Below are 27,854 nucleotides of genomic sequence, written 5' to 3'. Positions count from 1 at the left end.
GGAAGAAATTGAAGAAAATTACAAGGAAATGAAGAAAATTCATCTCCAAATCTAACTTGACAGTATTCTCCAACTTTTTAGAAACACATCTCTTGCAAAATAAGATAAGCCTTTATATAAAGGTAGGCACAAAGGCAAATTCTTCATTAGTTCCCTTGAAAGTCTTGACCTTTTGTTCTTCCAGATGAATTTTGTTATTTTTTTCTAGGTCATTAAAATAGTTTTTTGAGAGTCTGATTGGACTATCACTAAATAAATAGATTAGGTAGTATTGTCATCTTTATTACAATTGCTCACCCTATCCAAGAGCATTTAATATTTTTCCAATTGGTTAGGTCTGACTTTATTTGTGTGGAAAGTGTTTTGTAGTTTTGCTCATAGAGTTCCTGACTTTCCCTTGGTAGATAGATTCCCAAATATTTTATACTATCAGCAGTTATTTTAAATGGAATTTTCTCTTTGTATCTCTTGCTGGTAGATTTTGTTAGTGATATATAAGAATGCTGAGGATTTATGTGATTTTGTATCCTGCAATTTTGCTAAAGGTGTGGATTATTTCTAATAGCTTTTTAGTAAAACCTCTGGGGTTCTCTAAGTATACCATCATATCATCTGCAAAGAGTGATAATTTGGTTTCCTCATTACCTACTCTAATTCCTTTAATCTTTCTCAACTCTTATTGCCAAAGCCAGCATTTCTAATACAAATATTGAATAGTAACGGTGATAGTGGGCAACCTTATTTCAACCTGATCTTATTGGGAATGGTTGCAGTTTGTTCCCCTTACATAGGATGCTTACTGATGGTTTTAAATAGATGCTACTGATTATTTTAAGGAAAAGTCCATTTATTCCTATACTGTCAAGTGTTTTTAATAGGAATAGATGTTGGATTTTATCAAATGCTTTTTCTGCATCTATTGAGATGATTATATGGTTTTTGTTAATTTGGTTGTTGATATAGCCAATTATGCTAATAGTTTTTTTTTTAATTTTGAACCAGCCCTGCATTCTTGGTATAAATCCTACTTGGTCATGGGGCATTATCCTGGGGATTATTTTCTGTAATCTTTTTGCTAATATTTTATTTCAGATTTTTGCATCAATATTCATTAGGGAGATCGGTCTATAATTTTCTTTCTCCGTTTTCAACCTACCTGGTTTAGGTATCAGTACCATGTCTGTAGGAGTCCTTCATTCCCTATTTTTTCAAATAGTTTATATAACATTGGAGTTAATTGTTCCTTAAACGTTGGGTAGAATTCACATGTAAATCCATCTGGTCCTGGGGATTTTTCTTAGGGAGTTGATCAATAGCTTGTTCTATTTCTTTTTCTAAAATGGGACTATTTAAGCAATTTAATTTCTCTGTTAATCTGGGCAGCCTATATTTTTGAAGGTAGTCATCCATCTCACTTAGGTTATCAAATTTACTAGCATAAAGTTGGGCAAAGTAACTCCTAATTATTGTTCTAATTTCCTCTTCTTTAATGGAGAGTTCTCCCTTTTTGTTTTTAAGACTGACAATTTGATTTTCCTCTTTCCTATTTCTAATCAAATTTACCAAAGGTTTATCTATTTTGTTGGTTATTCTTAGCCATTTCTAATTTCTTTGTCTCTTACAAGTACAGCACTTAATGGTTTGAGGGGAACAACAGTAAGTATTTGAACGTCACAGGTCCCTCCATCCGTGCTCATGCCCCTGGAGCTCAACTTCATGCCAGAAAAAAAAAAAGAGCTGGGCTACAGGATCAAACCCTTTTTAAGGTACAACTGCAATCTCCATGTCTAGGTTCTAAATCAATCTAAATGTCCATAGGTGCCCCTTTGAGCCAACTCAAATATCTTGATTGGCTATCCTGAGGGTTCTCTTGGACCAATAGCTCTTAAAATGGGACCCGTGAGCTTACTTTTTAAATATTCTGACAGTTGTATTTCAAGATAGTTTCCTTTGTAATCCTATGTACTTTATGCATTTAAAATGATTTTCAAAAGGAATTTAGCAACTCTACCAAAGGAATCCATGACTCAAAAAGATTAAGAACTCTTCTCCAGCTAAGGTTAGCCACAAATCAGCAAACACCAGCTGGGCAAGAGCGGACTCCTCAGAGCCATCCATCAGAAGTCTGTACTCACTAAACTACCTAGTCCCTCTGGATCCCAACAAGTCTGTGCTCACAGGTTTCTTTTCCTTATCCACCCAGCTTCAACTCTCCTAAATTCAGGTGTTTTCTCTAGAAATCTCAAACATTTAATAAGGGGGATAACCACTTCGGTAAAGGGCAAGAAAACCCAAGGAATTCACTTAGGTCGTCATTGGAATTAAGTGGTATTCTGAATGGTAACAGTTTGAGAAACTGAAATGAATGATGTGGAGAGTGAAGGCTATCCTCTAGACAAATTACCAGGAGTCTCAGACTCAGTAGCTAACCCCTAAGGAGTTGCTTCTGATAGACACCAAGAGGTTAATTAACTCAATCCACTAAACTGAAACAGATGATTGATCATCAGATCAGATTAGATGTGCTAGGGATTGAAATCTGGCATCAGGTAGATATGTTTTCATACCTCATCCTAGGAAGCTTAGACAACTTTGGTACCAGGGCACAATGTCTTAGGCAGTCCATGTGGTAGACTCCAAGGATAGTGTCATATTGAATTCTGAGGGCATGTTGAATTGTTTACTCCGTCTATAAATTTGTTTAAAGCTGTCCTCTCCTTGGAGGTAAAACGTTGAAGCTGAAGTGCTGAGCTTTGAGTCAGGAAGCCTCCTGCTCCAAAGCCTTCTCCCACCTTAGTTATATGACCCCAAACTGGTTACTTAATCCCTAAATGCCTCAGGAAACTCCATAGGGCTGATCTCATGGATGGATTGGTTGGTTAGCGAAGGGATTTCCTCATACAGATGAAATCACTTTTTTTTTTTTGGCAGCATATTTAACAGAAGTGCTCCAGGCCCACACATTTAGTACTGTAACCACAAACTTTGTACTCCCACACCTAGAATAGAAGGACCTTCCCTATGTTCCTTCCACTGATGGAGACTGCCACCACCAGCCCCCAAATAGGCTATTGGGCAGATGGTGTGTGAGGTGTCAAGATGCCTCAACAATCTGAATCAGATAAAGTCCTCAGACTATATACAAAGCCTTCCAGCAGGCATTCTGTGGGTATAGTCTTTAAGAATGGATGACGGCCTCCACGAGGACACTTAATCCTTTTTTGTAAGGAAGAATGTGGGGTTTTGAGCACAGCCAAAGTAGGTTGATACAGCTAAATTTGTATACCCCGAGATCCTACCCAAGTAGAAAACAAGGTGCTTTGTTGAGATAGCAAGGAGGGCAGGGGTGAGGATGGAGGCTGTAGAGATGAAAAACAAGTGGAGAAAAATCCCTGGGATGGAGCTAAACAGCAGAAGAATATTATGCCATGTGAAGTTTGTGTATTTGGGATTGAAGATGCTAATGAAATTCCAGAAGGGAGAACTGAAACTTGTGTTCCCTGAATCTTGGATGGGAAAAAAGGAGATGACTCATCCAGTTTTCTAGACCCCTGCTATGTGCTTGGCCCTAGGATTTGGTGTTCACTATTTTGAGGTGTACAGTAAATAAAACAAGGCTGCCTTGTGTGGTCATGAGCTTCCTATCACTTTTAAGTGTTCACACAGGAGCTGGATGAGTGCTTGTCAAGTGAGCATGCTGTATATGGAGATTTCCTACAAAGGTTAAGTTTAAGGCTCAACTAGAACTCCAAGATCTCTAGTACTGTAGTTAACTTTACAGGCTTTATTGTTACAATGTCATTTTGCCACCAGTGAAGTTAGTTCTTGCCATCAGTTAAAAACCACTGCCAGACAGTGGTCTAACTAGATAACGTGAATGTGGGTAAAGTGCAAATGAAAATCGAACACAACCACATTGATCTTGAGAGGCAGAACGGCATAGTGGAGAGAGTGCCGGACGTGGATTCAGGAACACCTGGGCTCAAATCCTGCCTCTACTGCTTCCTAGCTGTGTGACTATAATTAAGTCACTCACCTCTCTGAGTCTCTGGAAAGTAGGGAGTAACATCTGCAGGAGCTCCACCTCACGGAGTTGGGAAAGATCAAATGAGATAGTGCCTGTAAAGGGCTTTGCAAACCTCCGAGCACTATAAACACATAGTTATTATTAATATTCCTATTACCTTGCTTCCACCTCCTCCAGACAAGGCTGCACCCTCTGGTTCATCCCCTCCCATCTCTTTCATGAAAGGGCTGGTGAGGAGGCCGGAGTGCAATGGCTTACAAGGTAGGCATCTCTCTTGCTGACCCTCCAATAGCCTGGAACTATCTCCACATACAAGGACAAGGGAAGAATTTTTTTCTCTAACACAGTATATGCTCCCAGCAGGCCAGCATTGCTTCCCTATCGGCTCTGCAGGCCTTAAATGTTTAACTGAATTTGGGACATTTCAGTTATCTGGATGGAAATTTGCATATGTAAATAAAGTATAGTCTTAAATAGACCCAGGCAGATCAAGTTGTATTACTATGTGGTAGCTTAAAATTACAAATGTTTAAAAAAAAAAAAAAAAAAAAAAGGCGGTAGATGTTCAAAACTGTAGCCTTTATGGTGAGAACAGTAGAGTGAGATAATACTGCCAGAATGTCTCATGTCAAACCACTTTCTAAAGTTCCAGTATTCTGTTAATCGTGAGTATTACTGTTAACATTAGCAGAAAGAGAATCCTTTTTTTTTTTTTTTTTTGGAAAGATCTGCTATCTTTCTCTTTTTAATTTCCAAGGGACAGCTTTCTGGCACAACATGTCTGCAAATTTACAATGGACATCAATGGAGAAAATCAAATTAATTACCAAAAGGCATTTTAAAGCAAAATGTTCTTCACTGCATATTAATGAGGAATACCTCTGATTTAAATGAACACAGACACCTAACAGGAAATAATTTGAGATAATCCATGATTAACCAGAACTGGCTTCTCTATCCTATAAAATTCCTTTCCTTAACTCTGTCACTCTCTCACTTGCCCTTACAAAAGTTAGCCTAAAATGAATATTGCCCTTTTTGCTCATTGCCAGTCTACCTACTCCCTAATTGAAATTTATAAATGGAATTTAAAACGATATAAAATGCTGAAACATATTAGAAAGGAACTCAACATTACCAATGCAAACGAAACAACTTGAAGTTACTGTCCAGGAACTCAACCTCAAACAAATCAGTACAACATCTTTACAGTAAGGTTTAAAAAGAAAAAAAAAATTACCATCAGAGGCAAAAATTTTCAGAGGAAGCCTGGGAAAAAGCTAGCAGGGTTAAATTTAAACAATAGACATAGTAACCATTAACAAAAACAATCAAACAGACATATATATGAAAAATCTTACCCAAGGCACCCTAGCCTATGACAAGGCAGAAGGAAAAAGAATTAACAATAAAACAAAGAAATGAGATGCTCTAGTCTGAGGCCCTCTAGTCCTGGAAAAAAAAAATCAGTAACCCTGGGGCTCTTTCTTCTGTTTTTTCCCCCTTATATAGCTGTAGTCAGTGTGTATATATATACACAGTTCAGGTTGTTGATTTCACATCGTTATCACCATATATAGGTCTTTTCATATTTCCTCACATATTTCATATTTATTGTTTATTTTTATGGCAGAGTTAAAATTTCGAATACCAACAGTTTTCAAGAAAAGTCTTATTTTTGGCTCCACACAATCTCTACCAGAGTTTCAGCTTCCATTCTTGCCTTTCATCATCACCCTTCCCCCAACAACAAAAAGAAGGCACTAAGGCATCTAATTTTCTACAATACTGTGCTAGGCACATTGATACCTTTAAAACACACTGTCCCTGTCCTCCAAGACCAGAGAATTTAGAACAAATTAAAAACCAAGTTTTATTGAATACTTCCTCTTCAAAGTCCCATGAGTAAATACTAGCCACCTCAAGTTTAATCGAAAAATTAACAGAAAATAGCCCTGCTTCTACTAAATATGGGATTAATTTAGCGGCGATATTTAGGACAAAAGAAACCCAAACTACAAATAACAAAAACAAAACTCTGGTGTGTATGTATGTATAGTGTGTATATATATATATATATATATATATATATATATATATATATATATATATATATATATATATATATATATATATACAGCAAGAGAAGTTTACAGTTAGCATATACTCTGCAACTCTTTTAAAGAAGATTTTAATGATACCATAAAATAACCATTTGGAAATCTGGGAACTCCTAGCCAAATCTGGAGTTGTGACTGAGCAAACTCGACCATTTCTGGGGTGCCACGAAAATATATCAAGGTAAAAGTTTTTAACTTCCCTGTCAGCCAAAAAGAAATTACTGGATTTAATACTGGGATTAAACCTGAAGATGTGAAAGAGGATAAAAGGAAAGAAAGATGGTTAAAAGAAACTCTGAAGAAATGATCAATAACATTGGATTTTTTGCTCCTATAAAGAAAAAAAAAATCTATATATTATAATCACCAAGAAAGATTAACTTCTACAATAAAGTGAAGGAATCAGATTAATTCAGTCAAACAGTTAAGGCATACACAAATGCTCTGCCAAGGTTCTAGACACAAGCTGGAAGGTGGTCTTTAGGAACATTTGTGAAACCATAATAATTTATTTTGTTCTTTACTCTCCCACATTTACAAGGTGAGAGAGTAAAAGGTGAAAATATTCTGACCCACTGATTCCCTAATTTAAAGAGTTTCGAAAACTTCTAGTTCAAGTCTCTTACAGGCAAAAGAAACACCACCTACAATGGATTTTTCAGTCCTTTGTCTTTTTAGCACCAAGTTTTCCAAAAGTTAAATTCATAAATTCATAGCTGAAAGGGACTTGAAAGTCAGTCAGTCTGCCCCATACCTCTTTTTACAGATGAGGAAACTCAGGCCCAGAGTAGTTAAGTGACTTGCCCAGGGTCACAATAACAAGTACTTGAACCTAGGTTTTCCTGACTCCAAGCCCAGTCCCCCCACCTCATAATTACAGCAATGACTGCCTGATCCTCTAGGGCCCAACCCCTGCCTATATCACCCCTCCCCAAGTCTCCACAATTCTCTTCTGCCTCTAGGAGCAGTTTTGAGTTTTTCTCCATGCCAAACTAACACTCAGTTATGTTTTCTTCACTTCCCGTTCACAGGATCAGAGATCTCTAGCAGGGAGACCAGACTCTCTCCCTCTACTTATAGAGCCAATGCTCTCCCAAATTTCAATCTCTTCAAATGGTCTCTCATATTCCAATTTTGATTCGACCACCCCAACTCCCTCCAGAGGCTCATCCCTCCTACTTCCTAGGTTGTAACATACCCATCTCCTTTTGAGTTTGTCCAGTCTCAAAATCACCTGCCCTTACACATAAATCCATGTCACCCTCCCCAATGGAAATGTGCTTTCCTATAACTGACACAAAGAAAAAAGTGCTGGAATTGGAGTTGAAAACCCTGGCTACATGCTCGCTACTCAGGACCTCAGCTAAGTCATTTCTGCTCTCTGGATCTAATTCCTCATTTGTAGAATGGGTGGCAGGGAAGGAGAGAGGAGGTTGGACAAGTAAGATCTTTTCCAGCTTAAAATTGAAGGGTCACTGCTCTGTTGCTTTTACTTATTCAAAATTCATACAGCTCAACATGGTTCTTCTACTGATTTCCAATGGATTACAGGTAATTCTGTTGTATGAGCTTCCAATGTTATGTAATTTTCCCTATTAAAAAAGCACATTGCTCACAAAAAGCCTCAAAAAGAAAGTAACACAAGCACTGTTACTCCCCACTACACATGAAGAAACTGAGGCTCGAAGTAAGTGACTCACTTGAAGTCACATAACTGGTATCAGAGATGAGACTTGAACTAGGTCTTCTAAGACCTGTGGCATCCTTTCCTAACACTCACATTGAAATGGTCATGGGCTAAGGAGTCTGTTAAAAAGTGCCCAGTATGTACTAAGCGCTTAATAAATGCTTGTTGAATTTATATTCTTATTAAGGACATAAGTGAAAGCTCTATTTTCCCATTCCCCCCAGTAGTTCACACTGGAAGAAATTGTCAGAAAATGCAGCAGCCATGTGGCAAACCATTTCTCTTACTTTCTCCTCTCTCAGGAATCAACACAGTTTCTTTGACCTGGTGGAGGTATCCCCTAATTTTATTAAGCAATGTACCCTCTTAAGATTATTCCAGAAAAAAGAATTCATCAAGCATTTCATGTATACAAGCATATACATAAATGTCAAAATGTAACCTCATTAAGCAGTTAACGATTCAGTTGAATATTTCATTTTCTAAGCAAATATACAGCACAACATTTGAAGAATTTCCCCAAAGACTTAACACAGAAATACAGGAAAAGAGGCATTAGCAAAACAGTAAGTTCTGCTTAAAGAAATAAAACAGTGCCTTTGGATTAGAGAAAGAACCACTGCTCAAAGCAACACTTCTAAACCCAGAATTATTAACCAAATTCAAAAAATGAAAATGTTTTACCAAAATCCTGCATTATCATAGTATGGGACACTTTGGATTCTTGCGTCTGCAATCCAAGACCTCCACCACCTGGATCCATACTGGGGCCAAGTTCATTCGCGAATATCTGTAAAATTAAATACAATATTTAAAATAAATGTAAATATTACACTAGTTAATCTGGATTGGATAAGAGATTTCAATTTACTGTAGAAATATGTTTAAAAGGATTGTACATATTGAACCTATATCAAATTACTTGCTGTCAGTGCTACTCCTGGGCTTATACCCCAAAGAGATATTAAAGAAGGGAAAGGGACCTGTATGTGCCAAAATGTTTGTGGCGGCCCTGTTTGTAGTGGCTAGAAACTGGAAAATGAATGGATGCCCATCAATCGGAGAATGGTTGGGTAAATTGTGGTATATGAATGTGATGGAATATTATTATTCTGTAAGAAATGACCAGCAGGAAGAATACTGAGAGGTTTGGAGAGACTGACAGGAACTGATGCTGAGTGACATGAGCAGAACCAGGAGATCATTATATACTTCAACAATGATACTGTATGAAGATGTAATCTGATGGAAGTGGATTTCTCTGACAAAGAGACCTAACTCAGTTTCAATTGATCAGTGATGGACAGAAGCAGCTACACCCAAAGAAAGAACACTGGGAAATGAATGTAAATTGTTTGCATTTTTGTTTTTCTTCCTAGGTTATTTTTACCTTCTGAATCCAATTCTCCCTATGTAACAAGAGAACTGTTTGGTTCTGCACACATGGATTGTATCTAGGATATACTGCGACCTATTTAACATATATAGGACTGCTTACCAGCTAGGGGAGAGGGTGGAGGGAGAGAGGGGAAAAATGGGAACAGAAGTGAGTGCAAGGGACAATGTAAAAAATTACCCTGGCATTGGTTCTGTCAATAAAAAGTTATTATAATAAAAAACAAAAAAAAAATTACTTGCTGTCTTGGAGAGAGGAAGGAAGAAGGGGAAAAATTTAGAACACAAAATTTTACAAAAAATGAACGATGAAAACTATCCTTACGTGTATTTAGAAAAATGAAATACTAATTTAAAAAAAGATTTCAATTTAGAAGTGTCTCAACCAGCTGCAAATCAAGAAAACAATAAGTAATTACATGAGATCTCTGTGAGACAACTTAAATAAGGATGAGGCGGCACAATGGTAAATAGTTTCAGAGCAAAAAGGAGCCTCATTTTCCATGTCCAGCTTTTGGTGAAATATATGATTGCAATCCCAGCATATAAAGACTTCTCAAAGGACAAATTGAGAAGACCCAAACTAGCATTATCAATAGACGAAATAGCAACAGACAGCTAAGGCGCAAGTCTGGAGTCCATTCTTGAGTTCTTACTGTAAAGAAGTGAGTACTTGGGAACCAAAAGTTTTGCAAAGGTGAACATTTAAAATTATTTTTGCATGTATTTTAAAATATACAAAGCTACATTTCTTTCTCATTTTTCCCTTTTTGTTCTGATTTTTCTTGTGCAGCATGTTAAATGTGGAAATATGTTTAGCAGAATGGTACATTTAACCTATATTGGATTACTCTCTGTCTAGGGGAAAGAGAAAAATTTGGAACACAATGTTTTGTAAGGGTAAATATTGAAAACTATCTTTGCATGTATTTTGAAAATAAAAAGCTGCTATTAAAATAAATAATTTAAAAAGAAAGAAAGAAAGATGTTCCATGGCTATAAGGAAACAAATGCATAGGCGTCATTTCAAGAAATTTCAACAGAACAAAGGCAAAAGGCTCCCTGGGATAGTTCTTAAAAAGCATGGGGCTCCCTGTGTGTCAGAGAAGACTTGTAACCTTCTACTATATTCTACCTTTCCCTTACCATGGGGCCCAGGGTTTGAGAACCTTGGATTTGGTCCCAGAACTATTCTAGCTTCCCTTGGGTTCTGTGAACCAGTAATACTTCTATGGTTTAATTCCACTATATTCTTTTTCTCCTCTCACAAGGCTTAAAGCCTCATGAAACCTGACTGTTTGCTACACTTAAGAATGTTATTAGATATATACCACAAACATTTAGCAAACAGTTCTTTTGTTCTAGCACTTTACCTTTCTACTAAAAAAGTCTTTAACTGATTTTAACAGTAGTCAAAACACCTGGTCACAAGTTACTGATGTTGAATGATTAGTACTGAGAAATTCAATCCAATTTAAAAGTTTTACTTATATACCTAAAATTCACAAGCAACTATTGCAAAGTGAAAACAAGACTCAAGTACAACAGTTATTCTATTTTGACGATTTCCCCCTCTCCCTGTAAGAGTTTAATAAGTAAATCAGGTAAGAAAAATTTATGTTAGTTAGGACTTGCTCTTACTCTTACCACATGTGCTTAATTAGAATGGGCTGTAAGTACTTTAAAATCGCAAGAGTACAAAACTGGTTTTAAAATCCATTATTCAATGGATTTGGTGCCCATCCTCCAATTCATTAGAACAGAGAAAACAAGAGGCTCCCCAGGTTATCTGTATAAACAATACCATGAGGATACACATGCTAGAAGCTATACAAAGTGAACAGACCAGTAAAAATGACTCCGTACAAGAAAATGAAATTCAAAAGCTCTAGTAAGCAGTTCCCTCCACGCCCCTTCTTCAAACATCGTACTCCTGTTTTCAGTTATGCTCTCATGCAAAGTGAGACCAGGACAGTGCAAAAGTCACTGGCATAAGAATAAATTAAAACACAGTTGGATGCCATTAAAAAACAAAAAACAAACCCTCTGCGCATCGGTATATCATCTAGGTTTTGCAACTCACAATTGCTGCTTTCTTCATGACTTCAATGTTCAAAATAACGCAATATTACCATAAAAACTCGAAACCCAATTTTTAAAAATAAGCGATGAAACATTGGCTACCTTCATAAGAGCTTTTCCATAAACATGATATGGTAGTGGGTTTTAAAAATAGATATATACAAACCCTTTAGGTATTTCATTTTTGCTAATTCGGGGCCAATTCATAGTTATTTTCTTTGGAAAATATCAGTACATCGCGTATTAGTTTTGAAAATCATCTTTATATTTGAAAACCAAAGTTCTTTCAGAATTCATTCCAATAAAACCTAAACAGCCAATATGGATGAGGGGGTGCTGTGGAGGGAGACTTCAGTGTCTTTAAAACTCACTCAGTTTTTAGCAACGGAAGTTTTGTACAGAAACATTCAAGTATTCCAACAAAAATACCGTACCAGATCACTTAGGATTTAACCACTGATTCATAATTAAAGCAAGAGCTGCAGGCACATTTCGGAACCATATTCTCTTTATAAATAAAAGAGAACCAAGAACAAACTTCATCCTTGCCAGAAGCCCAGTATAACTAACTATCAGGGCGACTAATATATGAACTGGAGCACTTTTTGAAAAGGGAAACACTAAGTTCAGACACGAGGTGTGAGGATGGTGGTAGTACGTTTATGGCTAGAAAGACCTTCCCAAAGGGGCTCTCTCATTCGTCCATCTCACGGAACCAAAGCAGCAAGTGGGACTGCAAGCAATCGCTTTTCTTTTACGTCTAAAACGACTAAACGGGCAGAGAAAGAGTCAAGTCCGAGCACTTCTCGGCACCGCCAAGACAGCGGGATGAGAGAGCAGGGGGAGGGTGTCAAGTGCAAGGAGAGCGGGAGGGAGGGAAGGAAGGGGGAGGGACCGAGCCACACACTCAAAATCCAGGCAGCCTGAGGTCCGGCCCGCACCAGGACCATTTCTTCCACTCAGTCAAATCCTGAATTTTCTTCAAGGCAGAAAGCACGCCACGTGTCTCTTTGTTTATTCCCCACTCGCCGTGGCTCCGACCCCGACCGCCAAGCCGTTTACTGGCAGGGGGAGAGCTCGCCCACGCCCCAGCACACGCACACCCACTCGCATTCCCACGGCCCGCCCCGCCCTCTCTCCCTCCCACCTCCCGGAGCCGCCGCCGTTCGCCCGGCGCGGGCCAACCCTCAGCCTCCGCCACCCCCCCTCCTCCCCTAGACTGCATCAGGAGCCAAGATGGAGGCGACGGCGGTCACGGCCGCACGGGACCCCTAAAGGCCTCCCCAGAGCATGCGGAGGTGCCCGGCGGCGCCCTCGCCTGGCCGCGCCACCCTCACCCACGGTGGCAAGAGCGGCGGGACCGCCGCCGCCGCCGCCGCCGGGGGCGGGGATGGGGGGGGTGGGGAGGAGGCGGCGCCTTCGCCTGGGGCCGGGCCGCCACGCCACGCCTTGCCACGGGGCCGCAGCTTCTTCACAGCTTTGTTCTCCGCCATTTTCCCGGCGCCCCAAGCCACCCGCGACGGCGGTTCGGGCTCCGCGGAATTTCTGACTCCGCCTTCAGGGCCGGGTGGCAAGGAGAGCCGCTAGCTCCCCTCAACTCTCGGAGCCTTCCGGTGGTGGTGGCTAGGACGGCCCCCTCAGCGCGGTCTGCGTAAGGCCTAGCCACCGCCTCCGCCTCCTCCATTGTTCCCCACCCCCTCATTCGAGTCTCTGAGCCCGCGCTCCCCCTCCGCCCCGCTACCTTTGCAACGGACACTAGGGACTGAGGATCCTAGCGGCCGCCCTCCGTAGCCGCCTTACCTGCCGCGGGTGGTTCTGAGACGCGGCAGCTCTCGGCGTTTCTAAGGGGGGGGGCCGTGGCCGGGAAACACTGAGGCCTTGCATTCGAGTTGTCTAGTTCTAAGGACCTGGACCAATCACAGGCTACCCTGGGCCCGGAGCGCGCGCCGCCGCGGCCTCCTTCCCCCCGCCGTAGAGGAGCTCGGGCCGCATTACGTCACTCCCCGCTGCAGGGTAGGGACCGAGAGGGAAAGCGCGCGCGCGCGAAGCAGCAAAAGAGGCGCCAGGTTTGGGCTACAATGCACCGCTGACTCGTAGCTTGCAAGCTTGCAGCGCTAGGCTAAGCGTCAGTGCGCAAGCGCCGTCCAAGGCTTGGCGCGCCGAAAAAGGATCTCTTTTTGGAGGGTTTCCCGAGGGGCGGGGGGGGGGAGGGGGGGGAGAAGAGAAAGAGCTAAAAGAGCGAGCACGAGAACGAGCGAACCTGAGGGTCATCGATTAAACGGTTTGGGGTACTAAGCGCGCGCAGTTAGCCGCCATACAGAACCTAAGCCGTTACCCTCTAGAAGCTTACCCTGCCACGGAGGCACGCTGGGGCACAAGTTCCACACAAATCGACGCGCCCCTTGGGGTCCCCGCCTCCTTTCACGTACACACCTCCCCTCTTTTTCTCTCTCCCCCTTCACTCACTCCCTCACACGCACTCCCTCACACGCACACGCGCACAAAACACGCATACAAACAAACACGCGCGCGCACCTCCCTTTCCCCCCCCCCCCCTCAGTCCTTCACATTTCTTTTTCCCCCCTCAGAAAAGCCAAAGACGGGGACAAACTAATGATGGGGGAGAAGGCCACAGAATAGTGAGGGGATGAAGTAGCAAGGCTGGCCATAGGCAAGTTGCATCGGAACCGAGAGGCCTTACCTTAGAGAGTCCCACCTGGAGGGCACGTCCGTGCACCTGCGACGCTCGCTTAAGAATCGAGGAATCCGTCTGAATTTTTCCTTTTTTTTTTTTTTTTTTTTTTTTTTTCCCCGCCCGGACGCGAGATTTCATTGGCGTAGGGAACTCCCAATGAGGAGACTCCCTGTACCCCAGCCGGTCGGCAACAGTTTAGTAACTTAGAGTCCCGGTTGCCTAGAGCACCGAGAGGTTAAGCAACTCGCCGGGGTCAAACAGCCAAAAGGTGACGAGACACTTGAATCTCGGTCCAGTGGAGCGCAGTGGTTCCCCTCCCCCACCCCTAGTCAACCATGTCCCACTGCCTCCAAAGCGCCTGGGACAAAACAAATGAAGCCCTCCCACACACACACACACACCATTACCCGGAATTATTTGACTCTTCCAGAGGCAAATGATTTTTATGCATTATCCAGATCATTGCCTTAATTCCCTAAGTATAAACAGTGCCCTCTATCTTCTGGACAAGTTTCCAATCTAGGCAGAATTCAAACAACCAAGTGGGCAAGCAATGGTTTGCATCCCTTTCTCCCCGACACAGCGGGGGTGATTTCCTAGTGCGTCCACACAAACGGGACGAAATGGGTCTGTCTTGAAAAAAAACCAAACGCCCCACTGACGAATCGGAACAAAACACGTTTTTAACACTAAAAAGCCTCGTAGGTGCCCGATGTGACGGACAACAGACTTTTGTGAATTGTTGCCGTGGTACAGTGAAGGGAACCCTCCCCCCCCCAAAAAAAAAAAAAAAAAAAAAAACTAGATCTGGGATTAAGAGATCCTGGTTTTCAGCTCCTTGTTCTACGACTCACGACCAGTAGCACCTGAACAAGTCTCTTAACTTTGCCAGATCTCTTTCTTTATATAATACAATAATACAATATAATACAATATCAATATAATACAATAATCTATATAATATCTATATAATCTTGTATTATATAGTGGGGGGACACTAAATGGGGGGATATAATATATATATTATATAGTGGGGGACACTAAAGTCTCCCCCAAACTTTAAGTCTACGACATAGATACTACTTAATCAACAACACCCTTCAAACATCTGTGAAGAGAAAAAAAACTGAATATATTCCAGCTCGTTACCCTGCTCCATATACATGACCAGAATTCCTCTTCCATTTGGACCTTGACACACACCTTTAGTGAGATCATTTCATTCTATGCCACATTTACAATAAGACATTTTACAGATTTCTCTCTAGTTATATTTGTGGAATTTTTTATGATCTTAGGAGATGCACAAGGGCTTCTTTTTGACGGAAAAGCTTTGGAGTTTTATTTAAGTCGAATACCTTTGTTTGCAATTAAGACTTTTCATTCAAAAAACGATGCTTCAGAAGACATTCTGCATGATGGCTCTGTCTTCTAGAGTTTGTTATATTGGCCGAGAGTTAGAGGACATAGATTTGAGTTCTAGTGGTCCACTCACTACCTTGGACAATTAACACACTCTTCTGAGCCTCCGTTTCCTCATTTAATTTTTTTTTCCTGAGGCGTTTGGGGTTAAGTGACTTGCCCAGGGTCGCACCCCGAGAAAGTGTTGAGTGTCTGAGGTCAAATTTGAACTCAAGTCCTCCTGACTTCAGGGCTGGTGCTCTCTCCACTGCGCCACCTAGTGGTCCCTAGTTTCATTTGTAAAATGATCTCCAAAAATCCTTTCTGGCTCTAAATCTTATGACTGGTAAGGGGCTACTGAGGGCCATACCTTCTTCACTTGGATTTCGTGCCTTTACCTGGCCATTGTGAATTGGTTGGTCAGCTATCTAAAACGTCCTTATACATTTTAGCAAAAACAAAAAAATGGTTTGGTGAAAAATGAGGGAGATCTGAATTCATAACTTATTTTGAAGAAACACAAGTTATGGCCTCAGACCTCTTGGTGCCTCTGTGAATTCTACTGTAGTAATAATAGATACTGATTCAGTCGCAGTGACAGCATTCTGAGCATGAAATCAGGAAAATTGTGGGTCCCATGACCCTACCCAAACACATTATAGCCATGTGATCCTCAAAGTCACAACCTCTCAAGGCTCTTTTCAACTGTTTATAACTCTTGTTGCTGTGCAGACATCTTATCATGTATTATCTCTAATGGTGGATGAGATTCACCAATTTAAATATGAGATGAAACCTTTAATACCAATGAAATCAAATCTATGCCTAGGACTTCCCTAGTAAAAAGTGTGTGTGTGTGTGTGTGTGTACACACATATGTATGTATCAAAAGCCTATATGGCATACTAAATATGATCCTTGATAGCTCAAACTCATGTTCAATGGGCCTTCTTACCACCTTCCTTTCCATAAGTGTTCTTTGATTTTTCTTAAGATCAGAAAAACATAAGTGCACACCCATCAATTGGGAATGGCTGAAGAAATTGTGGTAGGTGATTATGATGGAATACTATTGTGCTATAAGAAATGATTAGCAGAACTCACTCAGAAAAACCTGGAAAGCCCTCCACAAACTCCAACAAAACCAAATGTATTTGTGTACAAAGTATTAACATTGTTGTGGGATGATCAATTGTGAATGACTTTGCTATTCTCAGCAATACAGTGATCTAAGACTAAGGACCTATGGTGAAAACTGCTGTCGGAACTGATTATGTCTGAATACAAATTGAAGCATACTTTTTAAAATTTTATTTTTGTTGAAGGTTTTTGGGCGTGGGTGGGAGGGAATTTAGGTTTTCTATTGAAACATGTTTTGCATAATTTCCCATGCCTTCTCAGTGGGAGGAGGGAGGAAGGAGGAAGGGAGAGAATGTATAACTCAAAAGTTTTAAAAAAACATAATTGTTTTATATGTAACTTGGAAAAATAAAATATTAAATGGGAAAAAAAGATCACTAAGAAGCTACTTGCTGCTTTCTTGCCTTGACTGTTACTGCTATTACCAGCTCTTTCAGTTTCTAAGACTCTCAAATATCAGTGTTAACATTCCTTACTTCATTGTACAGTCATTTCCACTTTCTCCCATATACAATGAACATAAATTGGAGAAGTGGAAGATTTGCTCAGGTAGAGGTCAACAGTCTCTGGAGTTTATTGCTTTATCAATAGTTTGACCTAATCACTTCTAAAGCCAGTGTTGCTATTAAACTACCGATTTATTTATCCATTGATCAAAGACAAAATTATTACATTGCTACACTTTTTTTTAACCATTTTCTTATATCTTAAACAATTCTGTAAAGAAGTCTCCCATTATCCAGTTGTCCATGTAATTCTCTGTTTGGTACTATCTTATCAGTTTTTAACTTTTAAGTCAACCACCTTTTTTCTTCTACTTCATGCACAATCTAGTATCTTGTAGGCCCTTCATTTTGCTTGACCTTTCCATCTTCATCACTTCACTCCCACGCATCTGTACAGGCTTTTGTGATTTAATTTTGTCATTTCTAGCCCAATTTTTTCACCTTCACTTTATTTATACTTGTGATTGTTTCTTCAGAGAAGCATACCTATCTCACTCTTTAGATTCCTATTTTTTTCCCTTGAGAAACTTACCTTTTCTTCCTTAAAGAAAAAAGGCCCACACTACTAATCAGGCCTATACCTCAAAAATATCAAAGAAAGAACATGACCCAGATGTACAAAAATGCTTTTTGTGGGGGAAAGAACTGGACAATGAGGGAGGGCCCATCAATTGTATAACATTTAAATGAATTATGGTAACAGATATGATGGAATGCTACTGTGTCATAATAAATGATAAAACAGTTGGTTTCTGAGAAACTAGGGAAATTTGAATCCAAACTAACAGAAAACTAGGAAAACAACCTATAACAATTTTTTAAAAACCAAAACCTTTGAAAGACTTTAAAACTCAGATCAATGTAATTATCAATGATTCCAGGGGACCAACAATAAAGAATATTATTCACTTCCTAACAGAAAGGTAGATTATAAATTTTAAATGACACATTTCTAAACATGTCTGAAGTAGGAATACGTTTTGCTTGACTCTGAATATTTGTGCAAGGATTTCTTTTTTTTTTTCTTTTTCAGTGGGAAGGGGGTAGGATTAAGGGAGAGTAAATACTAATTGAAAAAGAACAATCTTTTTTTATTAATTTTTCTTTTAGGCACTTGGGGGTTAAGTGACTTCCCTGGCCTTACACAGCTAGACAACGTTAAGTGTGTGAGGCTGGTTTTGAATTCCAGATCTCCTGACTTCAAGACCAGTGTGCTCTATCCACTTCACCATCTAGCTGCTGCTCCCCAAAATTAATCTTATAAAAAAAAAGCCATGCCTCATCAAACTGTCATCCTAAAAAAGGAATAGAGCTTCCTTCTTTATTACTTCATCTTAATTTTCCCCCCTCTGTTCTAATAGAAAATTGCTCATCTACATGTTTTTAAATACCTCATGGATTGTGGGTGTGGGTATTCCCAACACCTCTTTGGATCATCTCCAAGCCTCAGGATGTGGTCTTTGTGACTTATGATAGCCAAAATACATACTCCTTTACCACCAACTTCGTGGTAAGCTTTTCAGAACACAGCAAGTGGAGTCATCAGATAAATCTAAGATTTGTCGGAGCTTGGGCTCTACTGATATATAAAACAAGTCATCAGAAGAAGCGAGAAGGCAACTACCAAACGTGTCTGCCAAATTTCCACAACTTTGAGAGGTTAATTTTGGCTGTTATCACCACACTGCCTAAAATGATATGCCTAAAATAATACCACTTCTCAACGTTCTAATTTATATCCATGGTCATGTATTAAAAAAAAAAAACTAAACTCTTATCTGTACATCTGCTTTCTGTTGTAAACAAATATGCCACTCAGTGATTTTTCCCCCCTTTAATAAGAATAGCCTTTTGCATGCAAAGAAACTTCCCTATTTATAATTTCTTTCTTCTACTACAATTCTATATTATTTATATTCTTTCGATTTTTTAAAGACTCCACTTTCTAGCTTGCCAGTCTGGGTTTTTTGGTTTTGGCTTTTTGTGTGTTTGGGGTTTTTTGAAGTGATCCGAGTTAAATGACAAAGTCTAATAAGAGTCCGAGACTTGATTTGAATTCAGATCCTTCTGACTCCAGAGCCAGCACTCTATCCACTGCACCACCTAGCTGCTCCTTTGACAGTTTTTTAAGGCTTTTTTATTATTATTATACTCTTGCTTTCCTTTAGTCCTAGTCCAAACATATTTCCTTGTTTTCCTTTGAGATCTGACTACTACTCCTCACTTCAGGATCTAATATTACTTTTCTCTCCTGTAGTCATTTTTCTTTAGAACCCAGCCCAGGCCTGACACATGGTGAAAGTTTAACAAATGCTTGGTGACAGATTTCATTTTCATGAGCTTTTCTCTGATTAAATTTCTTTTTTTCTACTCTTAAATTTCTAAAAAGTCTTTGTCTCCCCCTTCCTTCCCATCTCTGTAGATCTCTGATGGGCTTCTTTTCTAGAAAACAAATCTACCCTGTCTCTTCCTCTCAGGGGTTCTCTTATGTTTTCTGTCTGTCCTCTTCCTTACCCCTGAGTATCTCTACATATTCCTTTGCCCCTTTGCCCTTAACATATGAAACATTGGCTCTCCCCACCCCCAACTATCCATTTCATTGCTCAAGTCTGCTATTTTCTTTTTCTCTAAAGTTCCAAGTAGCTTAGTTGTACTCCTTCAGACAAATGTTACCAGATCAGATATTTAATTTTTTCTGTATTTCTGTGTAATTCTTCAAGATGATTTGGCAGGACTGAACTCCATCTTTTTTATGGCAAGATTTACATTTGTCTACACAGATACATGCCTCTCACTAGGGGTTAAACAGAATTCACTCCCCCCAGCCTTATCTTCCCTGCCTAAAACAGAGAACTCCCAAATAAGGAGACTCCCTTTACTGATGAAGGTTAGCACCTTCTCTGCTCAGAAAAAAAAATTCAATTTATGTCAGAGATAGGACTGATTTCAGGTTTCCCAGCGACCAAGGTCAGCTCTGTAATTATCAAAACATCTCGTCTGCCTTTTTAATGAAAAGCACTGCTGTACCCTTGTTCTCCACACTTTAAACACTATTCCTGGCTCTACGTTGCATTCAGGTGACTTTCCTAAGCCAGACCTTTGCTGATTCCTGTATCAGGGAATGATGTTTTTTTGTTGTTGTTGTTGTTGTTTTTTTTTTTTTTTTTGGTTTCTAAGTGCAAAAGATCTGAAAGGTGGCACAGTGAACAGAGTGTTGCTCTTAGAATCAGGAAGTCTGGAATTCAAATGTTGTATCAGGGGCTTACTAGCTGTGTGATCTTTGTCAAGTCCCTCATAAGCCGTGACTCTCTCCTCATCTTTAAAATGGCGATAGCCATCGTGGTTGTTGTGAGGATCAAATGAGAACATACGTAAACTGTTTTACAAACTTTAAAAGCTATATAAATGCTAGCTCAATATATGAGATGGTTAGCTTTATCGTCCTCATTCTGTGGTTTAATTTCATACTTGGGTGGGGGAAAATATGTATGTTCACTAAGCTCCTCTGATTGAAAGTCACCATTTTCTTCAATGATTTTAAAGCACTGTTGAGAGAAAAGCTTCTCTAAGACTGCCAACAAAGGTTAAGAACCCCTGACCTATATATATATATATTTGGTTTCATTCTTGGAAAAAAAAAACCCAGTACATAAATCTAACTTCTCTGACAATCTGAAGCTCAAACTATACTGCTTTCTTCCAGGAAAACACTGCAGATACATGCCTTGAATTGGTCCCAAATGGGCTGATAATTGGGCCTGTATCATAATGTATTGTGGGGCAGCTGCTCCAATCCCTTCTCAAAATGAATACACTCTCAAGATATTTCTTTTCTTGAAGAGGTTCCTTCCCCTCACAGAAGCTGCTGTGAGATAGCAGGAAAATACTTTAGGTCCTCAGAACCTTGTTTTCCTGATCTAATATCTTGCTCTGCTCATTTCATAGGTGGGTTGTGGAGATCAAATGTGATAATGTATATCTGAAAGTGATGGGGAAAACTGGGAGGCTTCAAAGAAAAGTAAAGCATCATTACTGTGCAGCACTGGAGAAGAAGATATTGCTTTTTTCCTAAGAGGAGCACTCAAGTTGCTAAAATTTCTCCTTTTCTGGGGGTATGCAGCAGCATCTTCTAAGGGAAAAAAGGACATACACAAGAGCACAGGCGACTGTATTTCCTTTTTCTAATTGATAGAGACAATGTCAAAATTACTACAAAGAAGAACGTTCTAAAAATAAATCTTTCCTGATAAATAACAGGATCTGAATATTTCTTTCATTAGGAAAAAAATCTTTCCTGGCTATTTATAATGAATGCTAGAATTATGACAGTAATATATGGAGATTAAACAACTTATTCAAGGCCACGCTATTTCTTAATCTACTCTCTTGACCTCAGTCTCCTCACCTGAAAAATGAGGACATTGGATACAGCAGATAACACTCTGCAGTGCGGTCTGATCCAGATCAAAATGTAATGAGGATATATTCAACAAAATAAATAAAAATACATCATCACACATCATACTATCACATTTTGAAACTAAGTCAGCATGCATCCTACAGCAAGATCCTAGGATCTTGTCTGGAGTTTAGTAGTCTTTGTTTTTATTTGAAGTTTATTTGAGTTTGACACTACTGGGATGACGGATAGGCAAATTGAAAATCTGTGCCCGTGATGGACTTTTATCACCAGGAAGGTCTCTGCACAAAGGATATCACAGATCTAGATGCCCCCCCCCCCAAATTAAATCATGCTTTGAAAAACCGCTTGAACAAATGAAACAGGAACGTAAGTTAGGAATGTCAACCCAACAATCCTGCTATGAAATGAAAAAGAGGCCTGAACTAGAATTGTGGTGATGGGGATAAAAAGAATCAACGGGATTTAATAACTGTAATATGGAATATATTGGAGAAGGAAGAATCAAGGAAGATGGCTCAATGATAGGAGATTGATAAATAGAATAATCAAGGCAGGAATAAAGGATGAGGTTTTGTTTTGGGGAGGCAGCGAAGACGATAAGCTGTTTGGGACAAGTAGAAATTGTTAATAGGCAGTTGAAGATATGAGGTTGGATCACAGGCAAAAACTTAATTAGAGTTCAAATCATACCTGTCACTTCAACTATGAGACTAGACAAGTCCCTTATCCTCTTGATAATCTAGAGAAGTCTCAGACTCTTGAGTAGTGGAGAAAGTGCCAACACGCATCATCGAGGGAGTTCCCTGTATCATTGAACTCACAGGTCCATTCTCTATCGCTAATCCTTCACTCAGAGGTTGAAGCACCCAGAGTAGAGGAGAAGGGGTCACAGAATGAAGGATCAGAAGATCATCTAGACCAGCGGTATCAAACAAACTGAAATGGGACTCATTAATCCATACATAAGGATCCCTATGGGCTATATATTAATTTCATCTTAAAATGTAATTTTATCTGTGTTTTATCATTTTTATTTTGTTCAATAATTGAATGTAATTTGAGCCTGTTTGGGAATGTTGCAGCTGCCACGTGACCTTGAGTACCTTCTCTCTATTTTGTGCTACCTTTCCCCATTACCAGAGCATTCTTCTTAAGATGCTGTCTTCATCATGCTACTCTCATGCTCAGAAACTTTTAGGGACTCTCCATTGCTAAGAAGATGACACCTATGCTCTTTGGCCTATTGTTTGAGCATCTGCAATTTGAACCCCCCACTAACTAAAACCCCTTACTAATTAAAAAACTAACTGGAGCTTAAAAGCTCTACTTTAGCCAGGCTGTGCTAGTCACCTTCCTCCAAACCCGCCTTTTAATTCCTGTCACCGTGCTTTGCTTGTGTTTACACCTTTCATCTAGAATGCCCTCCTTTCTTTTTCTCTACTAAAAAAAAAATTATATCTCTGCTTCCAAACAACTCAAATCTCACTGCCTCTCTTAGCATCTCATAAGACTTCTGCTTCTGAAGTAGATGGGCACTTAAACTTTTATCTGACCTTGTACCATTTTAAAAACATTTTAAATATCTGTATGTCTTGATTCTCCAACTAAGGTATATGCTGCTATAGAGCAGAGAAGATGAACAGTTCTGCTTATTTATTCCCAGACAACTAGGGTAACTCAGAATTTGCAGAAAAAATACCTCATTTATCTAAACACCTTATTAATAATCTGGCTAACAGCTGGGAACCAAGAAATAAACAAAAAAGGTCTTCAAGTCAAAATACATGTCACCAGAGTTCATGTACAAAAAAAAAAAAAAAACAGCTGGCAAGGAAAATAACGGGGGCAGTAGGCACTCTCCCACTGAGAGGACTTCAGAAGAAAAGTGAGGGGGAGACAACACTAGCAGAACACAAAAGGCTGCACAGATCAAGTGAAAGCAGTAAACAGACCACTCTGGGCCTAACAACTGGTTATTCAAGCACAGGTTGAATCCTAGACCTCATCTATCACCCGCTCCTCCTCAAAACCTTGTGGGATCCAGGTTCAAGACAAATTATCAGCTTTTGGTCCTTTCCACCCCACAACCCATTTCCTAGTTCTTGATCTTGGCTTGTTCACCATCCAGCTTTAATACTCCTCCCCAACCCTGTGTGTGAATTTCTCCGTGATAACCCTCTCCCCATCTTCATTCACAGCTCCCTAATTAGGAGAGTTCAATTAGCATCAACCTGCTCAATAGCTGCCAGGGGGTGAACCAGGAGGAAAAAAAGAAATTCTCCATGACCTCATTGCCAGCTGATTCACATTTATTTTATACTCAGTTACAACAGACTTAATCTAGTTTCCCAGGCCACAGCCCATTCTTCTCCAATTAACTTTCTAAGGTCGGGCTTGGGACAGACATGCCGAAGAGTATGAGAAGCGCCATCTGAAGGCCAGATAGTAAGGAGGAAGATAGAAAAGAAAAACTGCATCAAGCATCCTCTGTTGATAAATGGTTAAAGGATAAGAACAGGCAGGAGTCAAGGAAAGAAATTCAAGCTACCTATAGTTATAGGGGAAAAAAAGGCTCCAAATCACTAATCAATCAACATGCAAATTAAAGCAATTCCAAGGGTCCATTTCACACCCTTCATATTGGTGAGGCCAAAAGAAAAGGAAAATGACAAATGTAGCAAACTGCAGGAAAACGGGTTCATTAATAGACTTTTGATGTAGATGTAAATTGGTCCTGCCTTTTTATAAAACAATTTGGAACTCAGTCCCAAAAGTTACTAAACTCCACATATTCTTTGGGAATAGTAACTCTGAGACAGACTCAAGATTAAAGAAAAAGAACAGAATCCACGTGCCCCAAAATACTTTTTTTTGTAGTGGCAAAAAACTGGAAACTAAGGGGAGGTAGGCCCTTTGGTAGAGCAATGACTGAAAAATTGGTAAAACAAATTTTGAAAGACTTCACTAATGTAACCATCAACTCCAATTCTAAAAGACTGATGAAGGAGGGGAGTGATAAGACTAAAGAAAGAATGAGACACGTTTTTGAACAAGGCCAATGAGCAGAAATTGGTTTTGCTTGACTACACGTGTTTATTTACCTGGCTTTTGTTTTACAATGGGGGAGGGGGGTAAGGAGAGAAAGTAAATGCTTATTCATTGAGGAAAAAAAGGAATTTAGAAAATTATCTAAAGCAGAAAAAAAATTACAACAACCCTAACAAGTGTCAGTAGATCCTGAAAGCATCATTGTATTAAAATACTGTGGAACAAATAGTTTGATCCAGCAGTGTTACTACTGGGATTATATCCCAAAGAGATTATAAAGAAGGGAAAGGGACCTGTATGTGCACGAATGGTTGTGGCAGCCCTTTTCGTAGTGGCTAAAAACTGGAAACTGAATGGATGTCCATCAGTTGGAGAATGGCTGAATTGTGGTATATGAATATTATGGAATATTACTGTTCTGTAAGAAATGACCAACAGGATAATTTCAGAAAGGCCTGGAGAGACTTACACGAACTGATGCTGAGTGAAATGAGCAGGACCAGGAGATGATTATATACTTCAACAACAATACTATATGATGACCAGTTCTGATGGACCAGGCCATCCTCAGCAACAAGATCAACCAAATCATTTCCAATGGAGCAGTAATGAACTGAACTAGCTATGCCCAGAAAAAGAACTCTGGGAGATGATTAAAAACCATTACATTGAATTCCCAATCCCTATATTTATGCCCACCTGCATTTTTGATTTCCTTCACAAGCTAATGGTACAATATTTCAGAGTCTGATTCTTTTTGTACAGCAAAATAACGTTTTGGTCATGTATACTTATTGTGTATCTAATTTATATTTTAATATATTTAACATCTACTGGTCATCCTGCCATCTGGGGGAGGGGGTGGGGGGGTAAGAGGTGAAAAATTGGAACAAGAGGTTTGGCAGCTGTCAATGCTGTAAAGTTACCCATGCATATAACCTGTAAATAAAAGGCTATTAAATTTTAAAAAAATACTGTGGAACAACAGAAATTCAGAATGATGGCCCTTATTCATGAAGAGAAGTTTAAATTTTATTCCATGTTTTTGTGTAAGACGACAGGGAAGTGTGTAAAATTAAAAAAAAACATTAAAACTATTTGTTTTGCAGTTTGGGCATTTAAAAAGGGGTAAGCTTTTGTTCGGACAGTTCACTCATGTGGAACACAGAAGAGTGAACAGAGTCAAAGACACTCCTCCTTTGTGGAGTACTTGGGTAATGGAGAGGAGAAAGAAGAGGAGGCAACAAAAAAAGAATCAGAAGGGCAAAGGGACCAGGAGAATTAAAAGTGCCATGGAGGCCAAGAGAAGAAAGCTTCAAAAAGGCTGATCATTATTAAGAAAACTTGAATAGAGGTATTTGACAAGGATGAGTTGATCCAAGTGTCCCGGAAGTTTTTTTTGTGTTGAGTGGGACAGGAAGAGCTGTCTTTTTATGAAGATAGAGGAAAGAGAGAGTTGAGAAATCAGAGGTTAAAGACATTAATTCATGAAGCAAAGACTCAGAAAAGGTGGGAGAAGATAGAATGGAAAACATCTGACGTGAAGCCGGAGGCATGGTTGGGAGTACAGGAACAGAAAAATACTTTGAGGTGAACATGGAGGTGGATGTGGGAGTTCACATGTGATGACTCTTCTCAGTCAAGCATAATAAGGTACATTCTGCTAAGGCCAAGGTTGAGGTAGTATGGGAGGGGAGGGTTAATGACCCCATACAGGCTCAGAACAGCCACAGTGAAGGACTGAAAGTAGCAGAGAAAGTCTCTTTGAAGTGGCACAAGCAGAATTGTAATGGGCTACTTCTGCACACTTCACCTGTATCCAGCTGTGTACAATCTGGGGTTCAAAGAGCAGGTGATACTGGCTGGGGTAGTGGCATTTACAGTCATTGGGGGAAGAGGAGGAGAGGGAAAAGAAGGGGGAAGAAGGGTGAGAGGGAGAATGAACATAACCATGAAGTGGCTGATGGGGAATTTAAGATGAATAGGGAATTACGAATCAGGTGAGGGCTAATGAATTGGGTGACTTGGGCAGTGAAGTAACTACAGAACCACAAAACAGGTCAAGGAGTAGATTCAATGAGTATGGAAAAGTAGGAGATGTGATCATTGGAAAGGGGGTTGAGATCAAAGAAGGAGAATTTAAAGTTGAGAACATGGAGGTGAAGGCTTTCTATGGAGTTATTAAGGATCTGGAACAAGAGAACCAGGAAAGGAAAGAGAGGAAAAGTTTCAGAAGCCCAGGATCTCACAGACCTGACACCAAGGCTTGGATCTGACACAAAGGCAACAACTGTGACTGATAATCAGAAAACCGCATACAGTTGGGACCCAGGAAGATTCAAAAGGACACTGCACTCACAAGAATCCCATTGCTCTCTGGAATTATGCCCCAAAAGTTATCAAACTGTGCATACCCTTTGATCCAGCAGTGTTACTACTGGGCTTATACCCCAAAGAGATATTAAGGAAGGGAAAGGGACCTGTATGTGCATAAATGTTTGTGGCAGCCCTCTTTGTAGTGGCCAGAAACTAGACACTGAGTGGATGCCCATCCATTGGAGAATGGCTGAATAAATTGTGGTATATGAATGTGATGGAATATTATTGTTCTGTAAGAAATGACCAGCAGGAGGAATACAGAGAGGCTTGGAGAGACTTACAGGAACTGATGCTGAGTGAAATGAGCAGAACCAGGAGATCATTATATACTTCAACAATGATACCGTATGAGGATGTATTCTGATGGAAGTGGATTTCTTCGATAAAGAGAAGATCTAATTCAGTTCCAATTGATCAATGATGGACAGAAGCAGCTATACCCAGAGAAGGAACACTGGGAAGTTAGTATGAACTATTTGCATTTTTGCTTTTCTTCTCAGGTTATTTTTACCTTCTGAATCCAATTCTTCCTGTTCAACAAGAGAACTGTACAGTTCTGCACACATATATTGTATCTGGGATATACTATAACATATTTAACATGTATAAGACTGCCTGGCATCTGGAGGGGGGGGGTGGAGGGAAGGAAGGGAAAAATCGGAACAGAAGTGAGTGCAAGGGATAATGTTGTAAAAAAATTACTCATGCATATATTCCGTCAATAAAAAGTTATAATAAAAAAAAAAGAATCCCATTGCTCTCCTTCTGCCTCCAGGGTGCATCAGCAAACAATATTCTCCTTTCATATCAGGCCCATACCATTCCCCTCAAGGTTTGAACATACGGTCTTCCAGTTAAACAGGGAAAGTTCAAGATTTTAAAGAAGCCCCAAATCTGGCCATATTTGTTAAGCCAAAGCCTTTGAGATCTGACATCGTCCACTGCAGCTGC

General features: G+C 39.8%; 1 protein-coding gene across 12 annotated transcripts in view; it reads right to left on the bottom strand.

Annotated features, from left to right (window-relative positions):
- ZNF711 (zinc finger protein 711) overlaps nt 1-27,854 on the bottom strand; it is an 89,233-nt gene that overhangs the window by 27,367 nt on the left and 34,012 nt on the right. For 5 of the 12 annotated variants that reach the window (XM_031944879.1, XM_031944881.1, XM_031944871.1 and 2 more), the window contains exon 4: nt 8,519-8,624. In XM_031944879.1, coding sequence (XP_031800739.1) covers nt 8,519-8,624 — 106 coding nt within the window. Of the gene's footprint in view, nt 1-8,518; nt 8,625-13,111; nt 13,454-13,661; nt 13,753-14,012; nt 14,324-27,854 lie in introns of those variants that run through there. The other 7 variants (XM_023507020.2, XM_031944875.1, XM_023507021.2 and 4 more) reach the window with 4 other exon arrangements.

The sequence above is a fragment of the Sarcophilus harrisii genome, chromosome X (assembly GCF_902635505.1).
Source record: "Sarcophilus harrisii chromosome X, mSarHar1.11, whole genome shotgun sequence".
NCBI classification, from domain to species: Eukaryota; Metazoa; Chordata; class Mammalia; order Dasyuromorphia; family Dasyuridae; genus Sarcophilus; species Sarcophilus harrisii.
The sequence above is the reverse complement of the archived record's forward strand: the minus strand, read 5'-3'. Positions and strand labels throughout refer to the sequence as shown.